The 20,638-nt window shown below is 55.3% G+C and overlaps 3 protein-coding genes across 4 annotated transcripts; 1 reads left to right on the top strand and 2 right to left on the bottom strand.

Moving 5' to 3' along the window:
* Window positions 1-499: 499 nt before the first annotated feature.
* SLC16A11 (solute carrier family 16 member 11) lies at window positions 500-2,753 on the top strand (the record flags this gene model as incomplete). 2 transcript variants are annotated; one of them, XM_084237532.1, is made up of 5 exons in its annotated part: window positions 500-695; window positions 907-1,114; window positions 1,362-1,505; window positions 1,669-2,436; window positions 2,524-2,753. In XM_084237532.1, 4 exons carry the CDS (start codon window positions 907-909, stop codon window positions 2,751-2,753), a joined length of 1,350 nt encoding a protein of 449 aa, XP_084093658.1. The 2 variants fall into 2 exon arrangements, with proteins under 2 accessions (XP_084093658.1, XP_084093657.1); XM_084237531.1 differs by lacking the exon at window positions 500-695 and having other exon boundaries at window positions 913-1,114.
* A 1,006-nt stretch (window positions 2,754-3,759) lies between these two features.
* SLC16A13 (solute carrier family 16 member 13) lies at window positions 3,760-6,417 on the bottom strand (the record flags this gene model as incomplete). Its single annotated transcript, XM_084237365.1, has 4 exons — window positions 3,760-3,959; window positions 4,625-5,362; window positions 5,938-6,081; window positions 6,219-6,417. The coding sequence occupies 4 exons, from the start codon at window positions 6,415-6,417 to the stop codon at window positions 3,760-3,762; spliced, it is 1,281 nt and encodes a 426-aa protein (XP_084093491.1).
* Window positions 6,418-11,134: 4,717 nt separating this feature from the next.
* Window positions 11,135-14,379, bottom strand: BCL6B (BCL6B transcription repressor; the record flags this gene model as incomplete). The annotated part of the gene is made up of 8 exons (XM_084236651.1): window positions 11,135-11,251; window positions 11,631-11,768; window positions 11,874-12,004; window positions 12,100-12,264; window positions 12,828-12,952; window positions 13,258-13,620; window positions 13,733-13,954; window positions 14,201-14,379. The coding sequence occupies 8 exons, from the start codon at window positions 14,377-14,379 to the stop codon at window positions 11,135-11,137; spliced, it is 1,440 nt and encodes a 479-aa protein (XP_084092777.1).
* Window positions 14,380-20,638: the final 6,259 nt, after the last annotated feature.

Here is a 20,638-nt window from a genome sequence, read left to right as displayed (position 1 = left end):
AGGGTTATTGTGACGGTGAAAAGAGGACGGGAGTAAGGAGTGCCTGGCATATCCAGTTCCATCACAAGGGAGCCCTCTTCCTGGCTGTAATAGTAATTCCTTCCCCATAATAAGGGAGTCCTCTTCCTTGCTGTAATAATACGTCCTTGAGGGCATATTATTGATGAGCAGGGAGCGACTACTCAGTGGAGGTCTGTGATTTGAGATCCGATATTTTCCGGGTCTTCCGGGGCACAAACTACTCTTGCCCTCAGGTTTTGGGGGACCACCCCTATTTTCGTACCTCGCCTCCAGACCTCGGGCTTGGCGGGGGTTGCCATTGCTCGCCTCCTCCTCGAGCCCGGGCGGCAGGTGCGTGGGCGTGAGCCTAGCGGGGTGGGGCTGCATTCATTCCTCGCCGCTCCCTTCCTGGGGGCTGGGGGTGTTTAATTCAATCCCCGTGGGACTAAGCTTCTGGCCTCACCCGCCGCTCGACGGATTGGCTGTCGCATTCCGCCCCCGCCCTCCGTACCCCCAGCCTCCCAGGTGGCTCAGGCCCCCTGTGGTGATCTCTGTTTACCGAGAGAGCCGGCCCAAGTTGGGCTCCATCTCCGCACTCGCTCCCCACTGGGGCCCCGCCCGCCGGGGAAGCGGGGCGAACACCCGGCCGAGACTTTCCTCGCCCTTCCCCTCCCCCCACCGCCCGGAGAGGTCGGGTAAGGGGGCAGGGGCGTTTGGGAGGGGGAACCCCCGTACTTCGCGCGGATCCGAGGCCCGGCGCCGGCTCCCGCCCCCCCCCCACGCCCTCTCTTGCTCAAGGTGACGTGCCCACCTTGACCAGGCAGCCAGAGCTGGATCTCAGGGATGCCAGGTCCCTAGAGGAGGCACAGACGTGGAGACTTCACTCACAGGTGTTCCCCTCCCCAGATGGCGATGACCCCCAAGCCGGCCGGACCCCCGGACGGGGGCTGGGGCTGGGTGGTGGCGGCCGCAGCCTTCGCGGTGAACGGGCTCTCCTACGGGCTGTTACGCTCCCTGGGCCTTGTCCTGCCTGACCTCGCGGAGCATTTTGACCGAAACGCTCAGGACACTGCGTGGGTCAGCGCCCTGGCCCTGGCCGTGCAGCAGGCAGCCAGTGAGGGGGCGCCCGCGGCGGGAGGCAGGAGCGGGGGTGGAGGGGCCGCGAGTGTAGAGGTCGGGTCCCCGCCCGAGGATCGGACAACCTGAGCACGGCCGTCGGGAAAACAGTGGTCGTGGATGTCAAGGGGAGGCGCTTTTAGGCTGGAGGAGGAATGTCAGGCCAGGAAAACAGCCAATGAGAAGTGTCGGCGCGAGTTCGGGGGTCCAGGGGCGTGTCTTGCGTTGACTCCGGCCCCTTCTAGGCCCAGTGGGCAGCGCCCTGAGCACCCGCTGGGGGGCGCGCCCGGTGGTGATGGCTGGGGGCGTCCTCACGTCCGTCGGCTTCGTCTTCTCGGCTTTCGCCGGCAGTCTCCTGCACCTCTACCTGGGCCTGGGCCTCCTTGCTGGTGAGGGGACAGGGACGCCGGGCCCTGGAGGGGATGATGGTGGAGAGAGCAGCTTGTCGGGGCTGGAGGCCAAAGGGTGCGGAGGCGCGTGCGAGGAGCGGGGCTGGGGTTGCTGGGGCCGGCGCTCCCGTCCCTGGCCTCACCCAGTCCTCTCCTTTCGCAGGCTGCGGCTGGGCCCTCGTGTTCGCCCCTGCCCTTGGTACCCTCTCCCGTTACTTCTCCCGCCGTCGAGTCTTGGCCGTGGGGCTGGCACTCACTGGCAACGGGGCTTCCTCGCTGCTCCTAGCGCCCACTTTGCAGCTCCTCCTTGATACTTTCGGCTGGCGGGGCGCCCTGCTCCTCCTTGGCGCCATCACCCTCCACCTCACCCCCTGTGGCGCCCTGTTGCGTCCCTTGGCGCTCCTTGGCGACCCCCCGGCCCCGCCCCGCGGACCCCTCGCTGCCCTTGGCCTGGGCCTCTTCACACGCCGGGCCTTCTTAGTTTTTGCTCTGGGCACGGCCCTGGTGGGGGGCGGGTACTTCATCCCTTACGTGCACTTGGCTCCTCACGCTTTAGACCGGGGCTTGGCGGGGTACGGAGCAGCGTTGGTGGTGGCAGTGGCTGCGGTGGGGGATGCGGGAGCTCGGCTGGTCTGCGGGTGGCTGGCGGACCAAGGCTGGGTGCCCCTCCCGCGGCTGCTGGCGGTCTTCGGGGCTCTGACAGGGCTGGGGCTGCTGGCGGTGGGACTGGTGCCCGCTGTGGGGAGCCCCGAGGGCTGGGGGGGCCCCCTGTTGGCCGCGGCTGGGGCCTACGGACTGAGCGCTGGAAGTTATGCCCCGCTGGTTTTCGGCGTGCTCCCGGGGCTAGTGGGCATCGGAGGTGTCGTACAAGCCACCGGGCTGGTGATGATGCTGATGAGCCTCGGGGGGCTTCTAGGACCTCCCCTGTCAGGTAAGGGTTAGAGCCAACAGATCTACTGGCAACTGCCCTCTGCCCCTAGTGTCCAAGCCCTCTAAATTCCTTTACCCTTCCTCTCAGGCTTCCTGCGGGATGAGACAGGAGACTTCACGGCCTCCTTCCTCGTGTGCAGCTCTTTCGTCCTTACTGGCAGCTTCGTCTATATGGGGCTGCCCACGGCGCTGCCCTCCTGCCGTCCAGCCTCCCGCCCAGGCACCCCTCCCCCCGAGAGAGGGGAGCTGCTCCCTGTACCTCAGGTTGCCCTTCTCACCCCAGGAGGCCCTCAGCCTACTCCAGACACCACCTGTTGACCATTTTCTTGTTGGAGTCCCTCCTCCAATAAAGAATTTCTATCTGGTTTTCCTGCAAGTTCCAACTGTTAGTCAACCTAGTATGCTAAAAACATTCTACTTAAGAGAGCCAAAAGGCTGCTTGAAAGGAACAGGATCCCACTAGGCTTTGGGGGGAGGTGGGGTGTCTGTCCAACCAATCCATTACTCTTTGCCTGACTTGTCATCATAACCAGGAATCTTTGAGAAGTTGTCTGCCTGTCAGTTGAAATTTGTTGCTGGAGTTGGGGTGGGGCACTGTGGGTGCCTGTTCCTCCTCACTCTCATTTCCCTCACCTGAGCATCCAGATCACCCAAATAACTCTTTCCAGCATTTCGCTCATTCAGCTGGCTGGAGGGGAATACAAATATCCTAGACCCAGACTTCAGCTATGTCAACTTTAGCTCCCCTTGCCCAAACTAGGCACCATTCTTGTGATTTCTTTTCTAAGTCACAGGGCATAGTAGGAAAGAGAGAGGTTAGTGGACAAGTGGGAGGAAATGTGGTCCAGAGAATAGACTCAGGCTTCAAATGACCCCATTTTGTCAACCCAAGCATATGGGCCCCGGCTCTTTTTGAGGTTCTGAGTACTGTCCAGTTTTCTTATTCAGCTTTATCTCAAAGGGGCATCCCTCTTTCCCAAACATCTGTCTTCAGAGAAGAAACTCAGCAGACAACGCTGAAGATCATATGTAAAACATGAGAAGTCTCTTGGCCTTTGATTTTCATGATTGATTCACAGCTCAGTGGAGCAAACTAAACTCCTGAATCCTTCAGAAGAGGTTGTGGCAACAAAGAAGAGATAGGAGCCCTCAACAAAATACCAAGGGTTGGCATATACACTGCAGGAGCTCCAAGCCTGCTCTGGGGAGGCAGATCAAGATGCTTAAGGCACTGTGGTTTCATGGGCACTAAGATGCAGTAGGAGTAGAAGACGTAGAGCTGCTAAACTCTGGCCTTCTTGGTCAGACTGCCCCTTCTTGGAGTTCAGTCCTCTCCCGGCCCTTCCTTGGGCAAGGGGACTTTGGTATCCAGTGCATCCGTTACAAGATTCTGGGGTTTGGAGGTAGGAGCTGAGAAGCAGAAGAAGTGGGGCAGGGTGATGAGAACTCCACTCCCTGCAAGAAGAAAGGCCCCAGCCACTACAAAAGAAGCGGTGTAGTTGCCTGTCACATCTCGGAGGTAGCCTAGGTACAAGAAAAAAAAAAAAATACCTGGGTGATGTTTGCCAGCACTACAAATCAGACATATTTTTGGTTGGAGGGATCAAAATAATCTATAACCCATCATCTTGGAAGAATTGAGGGCCAAGGTAAGATGGTGCCAAGGATGGTGAGCTTGAGAACTCTGGTTTCCAAAGAGACCTCCAAAGGTCATCTCAGCCACCTTCCTGCCTTCAGAAAGGACCTCCAAACCAGCCAGTGAAGATCTGAAGATCCAGATAGTGTCTTTTCAGCAACTGTGGCCTTCCTGCCTACATCTTCAGTTAATAGTTAAGAGGGAAATGTTAAGGATTTGAAAGTCTGGCATCCAGAACTGGGAGAACTTTGACCAGATGACTCAGACACCAGGGTTAAGGGCCCCGACGGCCAAGGGAAAAGGTAGACACTGGCATGCTTGTCTGGTCGGGTCCTCTTAAAAACCCAAGCTGTGGGTACCCTGCTGAGGGTAGGAAGCTTCTCAGTCTTTCTAGTGTGTCCCAGTTTCTTCCTGCCTTGGACTCGTTTTGAGGCTGCTATGATTGGCCGTGCTGGCCCTGCAGTGTACTGAACCACAGGACAATATTTACATATAATGTGAATAGTCCCCTCCCCTGCAGCCCAGACCCACAGAGAAACTCTGTTCCCCTTACCTGACAGAGGAGCCCCCAGCAGCCCCCCGATGCTCTCTACCATCTGTACCAGTCCCAGGCCACAGTATATCCTTCCAGTCCCCACCAGTTCAGGCAGCACGGAGAAGGCCACTGGGGTCAGGGCCCCTGATGCGAAGCCATAAGCCACAGCCAGAGTCACCAGAGCTGTGGAAGCCTGAGCCACAGAGAACAGGGCTAGTGACACCCCAGTCAGGGTGGTCCAGAGCATCAGGAGACGTGCCACCGGCCCTGGGATGGCATCCCCTAGCCACCCGGAGACCACACGCCCCACGAGGTCAGAAATAGCAGCCACCGAGAGTACAGAGGCAGCAGACAGTGGGTTCCAATCCAGGTCCCGGAGATGAGCCACCAGGTGCACATAGGGAATAAAATAGCCAGTGTTGATCAGGGTGAGGGCCACAGTGTAACGGAGAAAGGGGCCATGATGGAGGAGGGAGATGAGTTGGGCCCCAGGGCCACCCACAGCAGGGTCCTCAGTCAGGGAGAGTGGGCGGAGGAGAGCACCACAAGCCACCAGGTGGAGGGAGAGGGCAGACACCAACAATAGGGCCCCCCGCCAGGCATAGTGGTTGAGCAGCCATTGGAAAAGTGGGGCAAAGGCAAAAGAGGAGAGGCCCACTCCTGTCAGTGCCAGCCCCGTGGCCAGGGATCGCCGGCGAGAGAAGTAACGGGAAAGGCAGGCGATCGTCGGAGTGAAGGTCAAGGCCCAGCCAGAGCCTGTCAAAAAGGAAGAAATGGGGGTTGGGGACTCAGTGTGCTCAGGCAACTTGGTAACCCCAACGCTGCAACAGAATGTAGCACAGATCTGGATTACAATCCTAGCTTTGACCTTGTATATTTTACTTAATCTCCAGCCTCAATCTCATCTGCAAAATGAGGGGGCATGGTAATATGCCTTATGAGACTTGCAGGCTTAAAGGTAATGTTTGCAAAATAAGCAGCACAGAACTTTAAGGTTAGACCTGGGCTCTACCATTTCTGGCCAAGCTGCATAAACGTCTGAAGTCCCTTCCCCTATAAACTGGATAATGTTATGTACTTCACAGGCATAATTACCTGTCTCCATTTTATAGTAATTCTTGCTTTTACACTCCAGTCCCACTATCCCCAGGCTTGCAATTTTCTAATTTCCCCACCATGTTTATCAGTTTAAGCATTCCTCTTGAGAATTCCCTTCAAGGCCCAAAGTTTCTCTCAGCTTGTCTATGTCTTCTGGAAAGAGCAGGAAGAAGGTGAACGTCCAGAAGCCAAAGACAAGTATTGGACTTTCCTGCCGTAGCCCGGCTTCTCACCTGAGAGCAGCCCAATACTCAGGTATAGGTGAGTTAAGGAAGTGGCAAAGGAGGCGAGCAGCATCCCCAGAGCAGCCAAGATGCCTCCGATCATCACCACGGGCCTAGGCCCGAACTTTGTGCTCAGGGCACTGCCCACTGGGCCTGGATAGGAAGAAGGAAGGAAGTTTTGCGTAAAGATCTTAGGCGTCCTTCTCCAGCACCTCCCTTCCCATTTATTATCTCGGCACCCCCGCCCCCTTCCGAGGGTCGCAGGATGCCAGACCCAGCGCGGCACTCACTCCCAAACTGCTGCACCGCGATTCCTATGGAGGCGATCCAGGAGACGCGTGCTGCTGGTTCCTCAAACGCCGCCACGAACTCCACAAAGAAGACCCCGAAGGAACGCAGTACCCCGAACACCAGCGCCGACTGGAAGAAAGCCGAGAGTACCACCATCCAGCCCCAGCCCCCGTCTGGGGGCCCGGCCCTGTGCGCCATCCGAGAGGCAACAGGGCTGCCGCTACTGAGAGTCCCCGCGGGCGCAGGACTTAGGACGCTCCACCTTTGCCCACCCTCTCCGCTCCGGCCCGCGGGGGAGGAGAGGCTGGTGGAGAGGAAGGTACCGACGAGGGCTTCAAAGCTGCAGAGAGCTGCTTGAGGTGCCTGCGCTTCTCCCCTCGGGGGGCGACGGAGGTGGGTAGACCGGGCCTGGAAGCCCGGATTTCAGCGCACGGGGGCGTGGCCCCGCTGGTCAGGAGTCGCGGCCCGGGCGCACCGAGCGTGGCCTGGAGCCAACCATCGGTCTAGGAGTGGGGGGCGGTACTGGGCTTGGACCCCACCCCCAGGCATGCCAGTCTCCGCGGGGATTCTCTTGCATTGGAAGTATCTGCACCTGCCCTGGTCAACGTTCCTGTTCGTAACTCGCCAATGAGAACGCGGGATTCCTTCGGGGGCGGGGCCAGAGGGGTAGGGCGGGGCTTAGAGCCCAGCGCGGAACCTGCGGTGAGTAGGGCGCATGCGCAAGGAGGAGACTTTAGGCGGCTGACAGACCCGCGCCACGTGACTCGGGAACCTAGCGGGAGCGGCCCCGTTTCAGGTCCGACTCGCGGGTCCTTTCGTCCAGATTTCAGCACCCAGTCCCGCGCGTAAGGAGTGCAGCATGGGGGGCGGGGGTGGGTGGGTGCGTAAACCGTTTCAGGAGGGGAAAACACTAACTTGCTCCGCGAGAGGCCCAGGAGCGAGAGGAGCGAGAGGAGCGTCCAAAGGAGACTCAAGCGAAATACCTGATTCGAGCGCAGGAGGCCGCTAACACACCAGAATCTAGATGCCTGATCCCTGAGGGGTTCGGAGGCCAAGGAAAGAGACTAGGGGAATAGGTTGTTGAACTCCTAGCGTTCATTTCTGTAATGAGAACTTGTTCCTGTCGCTTCTGTGCCTTCCAACAGGAAACCTACAGGTCACAGAAACCAAAAATAACTGGGGAGGAGAAGGGCGGCTGAGAACTTACTCAGGACCCCAACAGCACCACCTACCTGTCTTTCTTCAGTGAGGCAGGAATCGTCTCTGCCCTCTGGCACAACCACTTTCTAACCACTTGAAGGGATGAACTAAATAAACAAACCATGACCACTGGAGCCATCAGCCCCCAGCCACTATCCATTCCCTCCATCTTGGCTTTCTGTTTCTTCATAATAATTGAAGGTCCTCAGGACTCTGATCTTGAAACCTTGGGCTGGGAGTTCATACCCAGATCAGTGGGAAAAAGGCATCGTAGAAAAGGTGGAAAGCTTATGTACTTTTTAAAGGCACACCGAACCTTATAATTTTATATGTGGGAAATAAAAATAAGCATATATTTTTTTAAAAAAATATGTGTAAGTGAAGTTAAAACTTCGGCTAGTGGAGAATATGCCAAAGATGCAGAAATTGGTTTGGTTGTATAATACAGTGATTAAGAGCTCAGACTTTATTTTTTTAAAGATTTTTATTTATGCATACAAGAAGTGGGGTGTAGGCTAGAGGTGTGTGGGGTGGGAGGGGGCGAGAGGATTCACCAAAGACAGAGTGGGGAGCAGAAAAGGCAGATCTACTGAAATACACTGCTGAGGGGAGCAGGGGGAAAGAGGAGAGGTCTGCTGCGCCATGTGGGTCAGCTCCCTGGCCGGGGATCGAACTCATGCCACAGTAGCTGGTGATAGCTTGAGAGTGCTGAGACTTTAACCCCTGCCCCACCAGGGAGGCCCAAGAGCCCAGACTTTAGAATCAAATCACAGTTCCAATCTTAGCATCGTTACTTACTAACTTGGTCAAGATCATCTTGGGTCCCTATCTGTAAACTGGGGGGTAATAATAGTATCTACCAGCTTTTAGGGTTATCAGGGGAGTTGAATTGAAAAATCTATGTGCTAAAATGCTTAATTTATGGCCTGACCTTCAGCAGGAGATAATGTTAGCTGGCCTTATTTTTAACAGGAGAGAATAAACTGTAGTGGGGGGGGGGTGAAAGAAAGCTTTATTTAGTTTCTTTGTTTTACCTTTTGCCTTAAAAAAAATCTAATCGAGATCATGGGTTTTAAAAGACTGAGAAATATAACTACAAACTGTAAACGTTGGAAAGAACTGCAGAGACCTTGTTAATGGATTTATTTCACAGATGAGGAAATCCAAAAGGGAGGTAACATCAGAATTAGTGACCATCTACCCCCTGCCCATGGGCTAAGCTATGCACCCAGGACACACAGGGTAGGGAAAAGAGTGGGGTGGAAACAAGCACTGTGCACTAGGTAGATTCCAAGACACCACTGCTGGGGAAGGGATGTGGAAGCCTATTGGCTCCAACTGCACAGCCTTCCCAATGCCAGCTCTAGCATCTGTTGTCCTCACTGGACCCAAGTTCTATCGATTTTCCTTGGTGGTAGTCAGGGGTGTCCCAAGCATTAAGATCCCCAGCACAGATGCATCTTCCAGCCTCTGATGTTAGTGGCTTCCTGGTTTCTCCCTGCCGCCTCCACACCTCAGGCAGGAAGTGACTTCAGAGCAGCAGGATGCAGGTGGCTCCGGAGAAACTTCATGAAGTCACTGGTTCCTACACAATGAGCCGGAAGGCAAGGGCAGGGACTGGGAGAACAAGGGCCATTTAAAATGTCTGCTGGGATGGGTGGTGGAATTGGCCCAGAATCCACATGGTATCCAGGAGGGAAGAACCCTTCTTTCTCCCACCCCCTGGCATACCTCAGTCCCTAGATCTTCTCCAGGTAAGAACCCAGGACACATCAGACAATACAGAGAGGCTTCTTTATTCCAAAAATCCGATCTTGCAAGATCTAACATCTCCACCCCTAAGCACTCTCCACCTGCCCATCCAATCTGCTAAATAAAAATCATAGTTCATTCTGTTTTCTCTTTCTTCTTCAATTCTATAGTGGGGAGTAAGAGGGAAAGAAGGAGACGAGTAGCTTTCATACCAGTCCCCAAGTGACATCACTAATACTGACCCATCTTGAGAAAGTTCCACCCCACAAAATCAAAATCAAAAGTGCTTCTTATCTTCTACCCCCAGCTTGTTATCCAACAGGCCCCAGGACAACTGGGGCAGGATTATAAATCAAGGATTAGAACATCATCTCACATTTCAGACATTCCATCCAGCTAAGAGGCAACTCCATTCCTAATTTTCTACCTACTTGGCCTATACCAGAGACTGTGCCCCTCAAACAATCTCTTAATCCTACCTGGATACCTGGTCAACTAGAAGGCTCCTTCGGTCATCTGCCAATCACCTTTGAAATCTTCTAAAGCTATAATCCCAAACTACAGCAAACCCAGAATGGAACTCAGCCCCTTTTCTCCCCCTGTGGAATGTTCTTGTGCACTCATTGGTTCCAAGCAGAGAAGTAATGAGAAGACCAGGTCACAGACCCATCTTTTCTAAGGTAAGCAAGTTACCCAGCACCAGTTCTACAGGCAAAGAAGTTTCTGGAATCTGGACACTTGCCAGAACATGTCCAAAAACCTACTAAAGGAAGTTTGTCTCAGGTAGATAGAGGATAGTAACCCAAGGAACATTTAAGCCCAGCCGCCTCTGCAGTAAAGGACAGGTCTTGTCTCTTTACTCTTTAGTCAAGATAAAGAGTTTCATAAGTCTCCCTTAGGTCATGACGTTCTTAGAGGCTGGGTAGAATCAAAAAAGGCTGCACCATCTCTGATACCTTAGATCCCTGCACTCAAGGAGGGATCATTTCAATGCCAAGACCAATGGGAGGATTATGGGTTTATCTCAAGCCCCTGAATGGACTCTTTCAAGATAGATGGACACGGAGGAGCCAAACCTAGGTCACCAGACTAATGGGACTACACTGGACTGCCTTGCAGGAGAGACTGCCAGCCTCCACTTAGAGTGATGCACATCCACACTGGCACTCCCCTGCGCTCCAGGAGGCATTTTTACCTCCATTTCAGGCTCACCATAAAAGTTCCTATGACACTTGAAGAAGAGGGGAAAAATCTACATCCAGTTCTAGCCTGCTAGAGAACTTACAATACCCACAACACCAGAGAGGGTTCCTGACCCAGTCTCAAACCCATGTGTTCCCAGAGCTGCCCTAAAAACAAATAAAGGTTCCAGACCTAGAATTGGAGGGGCAAGAAAGAGAACCCCTTTCTCCACTTTAAACAAACCAACAAGCAAACAAATAGAAGAACAATTCTAAAGAGAAAAGTTATGACAATAATAATAAAAAGCACTCAAGCCTAAGGAGACAGCCAAGTGCTAGTCTCTGCCAGCAGAGCTGTGACCACACGGTCTGTGTTCAGGTCACTTCTATCACACTCATGAAAGAAGAGGGCAATGCAATAGAATGAAGGTCCTGGTGCCACCCAAAGACCTAAATAAATTATATTTACAGATATCTGAGTGAGTGGAGGGCTGTTTCCTTAAGGAAACAAAGCCTCCAGCCTGTCCCCTCTCCCAACCTCTAGCTTGCTCTCCTCAGAAATAATTTTGATTGTGGGGAAGAGGTTTTGACCAGCAAAACAGAGGCAGATTAGGCCGGCATCTGCCACCCCTGCTCTCCCCAGTGAGAAATTAAAGTGGTGGCAGTTTCTGATGGGAGCAGGGCTCTTGCACACCCCCATGCCCAAGCCTGACAGGGAAGCCAGGTCTGAGTCTGCAGCTTTCGTCCCTCCAGGAAGCAAGTGGGTCTGGGCGGGCACTCAGCTAGGGTCCCCCCAGAATGTGGTAGTGCACTTTGGTGTTGGTGGCAGCTCCGTGTTTCTGGCGCAGATGCAGCCGCAGTTGACTTTTGTGCCGGAAATGCAGGCCACAGGGGTCGCACTGTGGGAGGACAGCCGGATTAGGTTCCCTCCGCATTCACAACCACCTTTCAGGAGTGGATCAAAGGCGAATTGCCTAGCTCTCCGCCAAAGACAAGCCCTTTAGTCCTCACGTGCTCTCAAATCCTCAGGGGGACACCAAGGAGCCAGGTACAGCCCTCTTCAGCAAAGGTTTTTCCATCGGTTAGCCCCTCCCCAGCATAGTGCCCAGTCGAGGACTCTAAGGCCTACACCTGCCCCTCCCTATACCCCACCCCCCCTTATTCACACGGACTCTGCCAGATCACTGCCCATTTCGAAAAGATCTACAGACCGTCAGGCCAGCTGCTAGATAAACTGGAGGTAATTCTAAGCTTTAGGCCAGGCAGTCGGGCACTTACGTGGTAAGGCTTCTCTCCCGTGTGGATGCGAACATGGCTCTTGAGCGTCTGTAGGTGGCGGAAGCGAGTCCCGCAGGTGGGGCAAGGATAAGGCTTCTCCCCGGTGTGGATGAGCACGTGCGCGCGCAGATGCGCCACCTAGGAGGGGAGGAGACTTCAGACCGCGCCTTCGGGGCGGGGGCACAGAAACCCTCGCCCCAAGATAAATTTGCCCTTGAAGGGGCTCTGAGACTGACTCCATACCTGCACAAACCGCGAGCCGCACGTCTCACACTTATAGGGCTTCTCTCCGGAATGGATGCGGCTGTGTGTTTTCAAGTTAGCGGGCCGGTTAAAGCGGGCTCCGCAGATGGAACAGTGGTAGGGCTTTTCTCCTGGAGGCAAGAAGGAAGAGGGGTTAAGCACTGCTCCAGGACACCTATGGGCATGAAGGCCAGGGCTGCCCCGCCCCCCCCAACTCCTCCCCTACCTGTGTGCACTGTGCGGTGACTGGCGAGGTTGCCCTTGTAGCGGAAGGCAGACCTGCAGAGTTGACACTTGTAGGGCTTGTCCTGCTCTCCAGGAGTCATGGGGTCCAGCCGGGATGAGCACCCGGCCACGGCCTCACAGTTCTGGCAGCTGAAAAATTCACAGCCTGGGAACAGGGATGGGTAATGACAACCAGTGAATACCAGGGAATCCCCAAAGCCCACAATAGCAGGTTTTCTTCTTTCCAATTTACTGGTAAGATCTGGATGCTCATTTTACAGGTTAAGTGGTGAGCTAGAGGTGAAGTCAGGATCTGACTCCAAAGTACTAGCTGATCTCTTCATAGTGGTGGTGTGAGGTGGAGGTCCCTACTAGTGGTTGGAAGTTTCTGTTTCTTTCTCCTCTCATGCACCATTCTGGATGACAGTTTGCCCCAGAGGCCCTGCCAAGCCCTAGACTGACCACTCAGCCCTGGATGGGAATAGGCCAGAAACTTCCAAACTTTGCTGCACTTTGGAAACTTTAAAAAAATATGGATGCCTAGTTTCCAGTCCAGACATTCCTGATCTATGGAGTGTTTCCTGAGCAATGCGATTTTTTTTTTTAAAGTTCCCTCAGTCATTTTAATTTGCAGTAATTAGAATAGACCTTTCCTGGGGACATTTGGCTCAAACTGACATTGATCAGCCAAAGGAGAAAAGTCAAGTTAGAGGTAGAAGGGGCTCTTACCTGGTGGTGGGTGAGTTCGCCCAGAGGGTGATCCATTGGCCCCTTGAACCTGAGTTGTGAGGAGATGGTGGGTATTGACTGAAGCTCCACATTTGAATTGTACAGTGGTAGCAGCTGGAGAGAGCCTAGGCAGATAGCAAGGCCCAGATAAAAGGGTTAGGAGAGATTATATGGAAAATAACACACCTGGAGAACCTGGGGTCCAATTCTACTCTTTGGAGGTGAGCCATATTGACCAATGAGCTGTTTCCAACTGGGCTGCCAATGCCCCACCCCAGTATGTAAGTCTAGCTTTTAGCCAACTCCCTATATGGGCTAGTGTCAAGGAAACCCACCCCCTCACTCCCTGCTCCTAACCACCCAGGCCCAATAGCTGTGCCTCCTAGCTGAGGCTAGCCTCTAAAGATATTTGGGGTTCCAGTTTCTGTACCTGGTCTGGGGACCGGGAATTGGTCCATCTTCGCTGCTGCTGCTGCTGCTGCTGCTGCTGCTGCAGGCCTCATCTCCACTGGGGAGCCTAGCTTGGGGGCAAAGTTGACCAGAACTCCTCTCCCCAGCCAGACCCCCTGCTTGGGAGGCCTGAGAATTTAGCACGATGAACTTGTACTTTTTCCAGTTGCAGGCCTTGGGGTCTGGGCTACCTGGACCGGGGGAGCCTTGACTGCAGCTTCGAGACTCAGTAGGTGGGTCTGGGTTGCCTTCCGAGCGCCTGGGACTGCCTGGTGGAGGGGCCGTTGGTGGCCTAGGGGGTTCTGCCTCCAGGGGCCGCAGCGAGATGCCCAGAGGTTCATAGCTGGGAAAAGTGCGATGGACATTAGTACTATATCCTAATCTTGACCTCTGCCCTGGACACCCGGATGTCATCTGACCCATGGAAAACACCGAATGCTGTCTCTTTCCCTCACCTGGCCTGGATGAAGCGGTGGCATGCCTGGACCACATGTTCCATCTGCAAGTAGGTGGCTGCTGCAAGGACCGCAGGTGCAGTGGAGGGAGAGAGGCGTAGGCGTGAAGTGTACATGAAGTCCAGGAGAGGAGCAAAGCCTCCGGCTTCGGGTCCCCCCGGCAGGGAGAGCACATCGACACCCACTCCTGCACGGCCTCGGAAAATAGAATAGAAGAATCCACTGGGGAGAGAGCAGACAGGTCATGTTAGGGGCTGGGGGTGGGGGTGGGGAACCACTGGAAAGTGCACCACTGGACACAGCTCCGCTGCATAGAAGCCCCTCCTCCTGCTACTATTCCCTCGCCAATTCCTGAAGGCTCCACCTCAAGTCTCTGGAAGGCTTGGCTTTGGATTCCCTTCCAAAGACCTTCTGGCTCCGTCCTTTTTCCATTTGGGTCCCACCCACCCCAGGAGCCACCCCTCGAACCTGCAGGCGATAAGGACAGCCTTGTGAGCTCGAAGGGGTTGCCCGCCAACCAGCAGCGTGACGTCAGTGAGGATCCCGCGCAGGCGCAGCTCGTTCAGGTTGCCGAGCACGTCGGAGGAGTGGCGCGTGAACTCGCGGACGTAGCCCAGCGCGCCCTCCCGGGTGGCGGTGGAGCCCATAGCGGCGCAGGCCTGCGGGTTCCAAGGAGAGGACTCAGGGGTCCAGGCAGTCCTAAGCTGTCTCCGCAGTTCTCTTCCTTTTCCTCCTGAGGTTGCAGCTGGAGTCAAGCCCCCCGGCCCCGTCTCACCCGGTCTCCTTTAATTCATCATGTCATCCTGCCCTCGATCGCACCATCCCTCGCTTTCCTGCACCAGATTCCGCAGCGCGAAAAGCTAGTTGAAGGTTCCCACACGCTGGCGTCGACTGCTAGCGTGGGAGTCGGGCCGCTCCCAGCGCCTCTTCGGCGTCCCCACACCCCTGCTTCGCAGCGCGCCGGCCTGCGGCTCAGCTGTCGGGCCGGCCTGGAGACTCCGACGACGAGCGGTCCACCTCCCCGCCCACCCCGATCAAAGCTCCCGAACCTGCCTGGGCTCAGACCCCTGGGTTAGCCCGACCTCCGGGCCTGCCTTGCCCCCATCGCCAACCCCCAACCCCTCTCGGGACCTGGCAGTCTGACACCCTCGGTCTCTCTTCTTACCCCCGTCCTGCAGGGGCTGCGGCTCCTGTTCTCAAGGGGGGCGGGGTCTCGCTCCCCTCCCGGCCTCGGCTCCTTTATCTGGCCGGGATGTCGGGGGCGGGGGTGGAGGTGGGGTGAACGCCTGGGTCTGTATCCTTCCTTCCTCCCTCGCTCTCCAGATGGCGAGCCCGGGGCGGGGTCTCCGGCTCCAGGGCGGGACCTCAGAAACGCTGGGTGGTCGTAATGTACAGGGTCTTGGGCCCCTGAAATTGGAACCGATAATGGCATATTGGAGTTGGAGCGGAGGTTGGGATATGGAGATTGCAAAAATGGGTGACCTGGGTCGTCGGAGGGCCCGGGACAGAGAAAATTGGTGTGTTGGCTTTTGGAAGGGGGTGCTAGGAGCCCGAGAGTGAATACAGCAGAACTCCCCTTTCCAGTGCACTGTATTAAGGCAAGTGAAGGGGACCCCAAGGAGGCACCAGGTTTGGAGAGGTGTTAGTGGGCTCCGGTGGGGTCCCAGCGAGCCGGAGGGTGTGGTGTGAATGACAACCTCTTCTAGCCATGCCCACAAAAAGGGGGGCTCTGGCCGGGCGGGGTTGGGAGGGGGCGGATATGATTTCTAGTTGGTTTCCTTCCATTGTCCTGCGACCGGACGGCTCCGGCAGCTGCTTCCCCCCGAGGAGGTGGGGAAAGCCCCGGGTGGGGGGCCGACAGACGCTCTGGAGACCTAGGCGTCGGACTCTCGCTCCCGACTCTCTTCTGAATCCTTTTAGGGATCCAGAGGGACAGACTCCCGCCCAAAGCCCGCTCGCCCTTTCCCAATCCCAGCTCACTAGGGCCTTGGGCACCCGCCGGTCGGCTACGCTCCGAGGCTGGCGGGACGCCGGGGTCCGGCGCGGCAAGTAGGCAACCCTCGGCAATGTCAGGCTTCTTCCACGAGGGGGCGGACGAGCACCAGCCTCGCCTCGCCCAGTGGTTTTTTTTTTTTACTCTCCTGGGGGTCCGCTCACCCCGGCGCGACATTGATTTGGTCTGGGCGGCTGGAACCTTCATCCTCTTCCCTTTGCGCTGTTTTCTTTTGTCCCTCTGTCTTCTAGGAGGGGACTAGAGCTGGGCAGAGGGAGGGAGCGTGGGGGGACAGAAGGGAATTTCTCTGAGGCTGGGGTTTCTACCTGTGGTGAGAAATCCCCGGGCTTTGGGAGCAAGGGAAATGGGTGGGACAAGGAGCCGGGTGTGCGCTCAGGACTTTGTTTTGTAATTAAGCTGGACGTTATTATCCACGTGTCTTTAGAGGTGAATTTCTAATGAACATTAGTATGAAAGTTGGGTGGGGTAAACAAAGCAAGGGGGGGGGGAATACCAGGCAGAGTTTCCAGGGTGAAAAAAAGGGAGAAACACCTAATTTTAAGTCCCTGATCCTGGAGAGAGGGAGGAATGGGCCATACCTTCATGTTTTGTTTGGGGGAGATTTTGGGGGGAGTCCAAGGTTCATCTAGAGAAGGCAGACCAGAGTGAGCCCAGCTGCAAAGCAGGGACTCTTCGCATTTGGGCTCAGGACCTACCGTTGCCCAGGAATGACTGGCCATGACCCATGGAGCTGCACATCCAGGCCTGGGACCCTCTCCTTCAGATCTGAGGGTGTCTTTATTTGAGTGGAGGAACTGCTGGGAACTGGGGACCACTAGAGGTTCAGGCGGGTGAGGTGGTTTTGGCATGTGAGGGTTACTTTGGTGTCTGCCCAGCTTGGAGGTGGGAGTTGGAGGAGGGGGGGGACTCCCTTTGGTATCAGGCTGGAGTGGGTTTTGTTATCTGGTCACTTGTGCGGTGCATGTTTATTATGGGGTTTTGAGATAGTTTGATTGTTCTGGACACTGGAGGCTGCCTTCAGGCTTGAGGGCCAGTGGTAAGTTTGAGGCATGGAGCTGATTTTGAAGCTACATTCATTCAGGGGGCTCTGATGCTCACAAGTACCCGTCCTTGTCATCCTGGAATACTGGGAGAAACTGCTAGTTGTTCTTTGGAAGGTAGATGACGGTTTTGCTTTGGGGATTCATAGTCGTTGATGCATATGGACATTTTGATTCCAAATAGAGAGTTCATGCTGATTTTGGGGTGCTGTGTGTTTTGGGTGCCATATAAGTGTCCAGACTCGGATTAGATTTTGGACCACATGAAATTCAATTTGGAGCTTTTGGAAATTAGCTTGAGATGGAACATAATAGGAATCTGGGAGCAAGTTTGAGGTCCTTTTGTAATTGTGGGTCATTGAAGGGAAGCATAGTTTAATTTTTGAATGTTGTGGCAAGTAAGGGTGATTTCTGTGTATACAGAGGTAGCCAGGGAGCTTTTTCTAGGGGGAGAAACAAGGTAAGGGTTCTCAGGGTAGGAGAGTAAACTTTTGGGGTGTCTTGTCACTCTGGGTACATTTGGTGAGTCTGAGGGATGGGTCATAAGGTGGGACTAATTTGGGGGTTCACCTCAATGCTGGTTTGGGGTGTCTTTTGCTTATGGTACCCTCTGACTTCAGATTCTAGAAATCTTTTTCAGTGAACCCCAAAGGAGTCCAGGGCTTGTAGGAAGAAATTTGAAAAGGGATATTATCGCTTCTTATTTCTATGTGATCTGCATATATCTGAGGAAGAAAAGATGGTTTTAGACTCTAAACCCCAATTTCTTAAGGGAGCCCACCTCAGTTTTGGGGAAGGTGGGAGAAAATGGAATGTCTTGTGGTAAACACGCAGACCAGGGCTATGCTGCAGAGGTGGTGGTGGGGTGCAAGGAGGTGATTGTTGTACCCTAATTCTCTAGGATAAGATCCCCAAACAGAAAGCAAGACAGGACTGGGAGTGAGAGTAAGACTGTGGGGGGGAGGGGTTCCCCACGGCAGCAGGGGCTAGGGGGTAAGCCAGGCCGGCTCTGCTCTCCTGGGTCCCGGTTCTCTTCGGCTCTCCTCCCCTCTCTCCCTCCCACCGCCCACCCCCCCAACCCAAGGAAAAAAAACCTGCCTGTGCAACAGCAATGGCAGATTCCAATCCTCCAGGCTTTCCTAAACCACCACGGAGACCAGCCAGGGGGGAGGGGAAGGGAGGATCGGGCTTTCCTGCTTCCCCAAGACTGGGGCTATGAGTTTGACCTCCTGGCCCCTAGACCCTCGAGGAGTGTCCCCCGGGTCTGGAAGCCAGGTGTCCTGGACCCTAGCCCCCGAGCGGGGGGGCCTGGAGAGACGGGGAGGAGGAAGGAGGGAGTGACTTCCAAAATTGGCATCGGGACAGAGCAGGGCTGGCGGGAGGCAGGCGAAAGACGGAATTTTCCTGAAAAAACGGGGGTATCTGAGGACCCCAAATTTGGGGAGCTAGTCCAGGACTGTTCTGCCAACATCCTAGATTTTTTGGGGATTTTTTGGGGGCCCCAGGACCCCTCTAGATGGGGTGAGGAATGTAGTGTTGGGGGAATCTGACTGGGGCATTGCAGCTGCCTCTCCCGCCGAGTTGGAGACGGATGGGCTGGGACGAGTTTTGGGGGGTGTCCCCAATTCTGACTGGGAGTGGAGGAACCCCCTCCTGAGTTCTCTTATGGGGGTCCCCTATCCTTAGGGCACTCCTCACTCCCTGAGCCAGCCGAGAGGAAGGAGGCCAGCGGTGCGACTGGGGTGGCTCCTTTCTCCTGCACCCCAAATGTGAGGGCTGAACCCCAAATTTTGCTCCCTTCAAAATAGGGAACCAGGATCTCAGGGGAGAGTAGCTGAGGTAAGTCGGGAGGAAAGTGTCCCCTGTTTTCAGGAGAGACGTGGCGGTTGGGGGGGAGGTTTGGAGGTGCGTGTTGGGGTGGGGTTGGGCTTTGTCAGCCTTGGAAGTGGGGGGATGATTGGCAAGGCTTTATCTTATGCCCCTAAACTGCAGTCCCCCAGATGGAAACCAAAGACTGAGTCCAGAGGGCCCCCCAACATCACCAGTCGTTAGTATCGTGTTTGATTTGTTTCACCCCCACAAAGGCTCTGCCGAGGATGGTTGCTGGGGGCAGCTGTTCAATTTGGGGGCTACGGTGGGTGGAATGAGGAGCAGAGGACTTGGCAGGGTAAATAGGGGTCTGGAGGGAGGGGGTCTGGCATTCCTCCGGGCCTAAAAAGACTGCTTATACCCACCATCTATTTGATTGCTAAGAGTTTTGGGGGTGTGTCGGAAGGGGGGTGGTGGTAGACGTGGGAGGATAACTCTTGGGTTTTAGAGGATATTATCTTGATTTGCAGAAAGGATTTTGGCCCTTGGATTTTGCTTTCTGGGGGGGGGGCATTTTTTAAAAAATTAAGTCCTGGACAGGAGAAAAAGGCTGAGGGAAGGCCTAGGGTGGGGGTGGGGAGAGGCATGTTTGTCTCAGTTTCAACGTGGCTCTCTGGGGGTGGGCCCGCCTTCCTCAGCCTGGTGGATGGGCTGGTGGGGCTTGTTGCAAGCGGGGTGGGTCTTGGGTCCTGGGGGCAAGGACAGTGGGAACAGTATTGGAAGTTGACTACCTGGACCCCAGGTCCAGATGGCCCTCTCTTTGGGTCCTGCTGCTCCCCTTTCCCCCTGGCCTCCATTTCCTGCCTTTGGCCTCCATCTTGTGGCAGGCCCAGGGCCCAGGGCAACTTCCGGCCCCCCTCTCCCAACCATGTTCCGGCCCCACCACCTCTGGACTGCCAACTCCCAACTCTGCTGTCCTTGGCCTTCTGTCTCTCCTAGCTTTCTCTTGGGTTCTGACCCAGGGAGGGAGGAACAAAAGCAGGAAGTCGTGGGTCCCTGCCCTTGCTGAGTCGGGAGGCAGTGTTGGTCCCCCCCAGTCATTCCCTATTTCCTCCGCCTCTCACCCCACCCTAGGGATTCCCTGAGTGGAGTTCCTACAGAGGAAGATGGTTCAGGTCTTACACTGAGGGCTCACCTCATAGGCCCGTCTCCCTCCTGCTCAGCTTCTAGCCCTGGTTTCTTACTTCCCCCAACCCTTCTCAGGGTCATGTTTGCCTTTTAAGCCGGGTCTGCCTTGGTGATGGGGTCTCCACAACAGTCTTGTGCTCCCTTCCTCTCCACCCACCCAAGTCCTGCTCCCGCCCCAGCAGCACACTGTGGTTTGTACGGCACTGTGGCCACGTCCAAACCACACTGTGGTGTTAGAGCGAGGGTGGGGGAGGCACCGATGAACCTTGGCCCCGACAGGCCACCCTGCAGAAGCAGCACAAAAACATCTGGGGCCTTGTGGCAAACTTCTTGCAAGGTTGCAGAGTGGCGGCAGAGGGAGGTGTGAGTACACTGGGTCTCCCTAAAACCCCCAGGGTAATCTCAGGAATTGCCAGAGTCCCTGGGAATAAGTTCTGCCTCCAGAGAGCAAAGTCGGTTCTTTGCTGCCCATACCCAGCTTCCCTGGCTCTAGCAGCACAGAAATATTGGCACTGGGAAGAGAGTCTGCCAATACTGGCTGTGCTGCTCCAGGCAGGATGGTGAGATCTGCCCACAAGGGGCTGAGCCCCTGAAAGCGAGGGAGAGAGGGAACCACATAGGCACTCCAGTAATGTTAGGCTGCAGGCACCAAGCTGAGAGGGAAATCTTTATTGTTTTCTGTATAAAAATGTCCATCAGATGGAAGTCAACGGGTTTGACGGTAGACACTCGTACAGGGAACAGCGAGGACGACAGCCCCAGCAACCTTTCGACCCTCTCACACAGGCCTTGCTCAGAGTCCCAGGCGATCCACAGGTCCAGGGTGAACTGTGAGAGGGGTCAGAGATGGAAGGT

Source organism: Talpa europaea (assembly GCF_964194135.1).
Source record: "Talpa europaea genome assembly, chromosome: 7".
Classification (NCBI taxonomy): domain Eukaryota; kingdom Metazoa; phylum Chordata; class Mammalia; order Eulipotyphla; family Talpidae; genus Talpa; species Talpa europaea.
The sequence above is the reverse complement of the archived record's forward strand: the minus strand, read 5'-3'. Positions and strand labels throughout refer to the sequence as shown.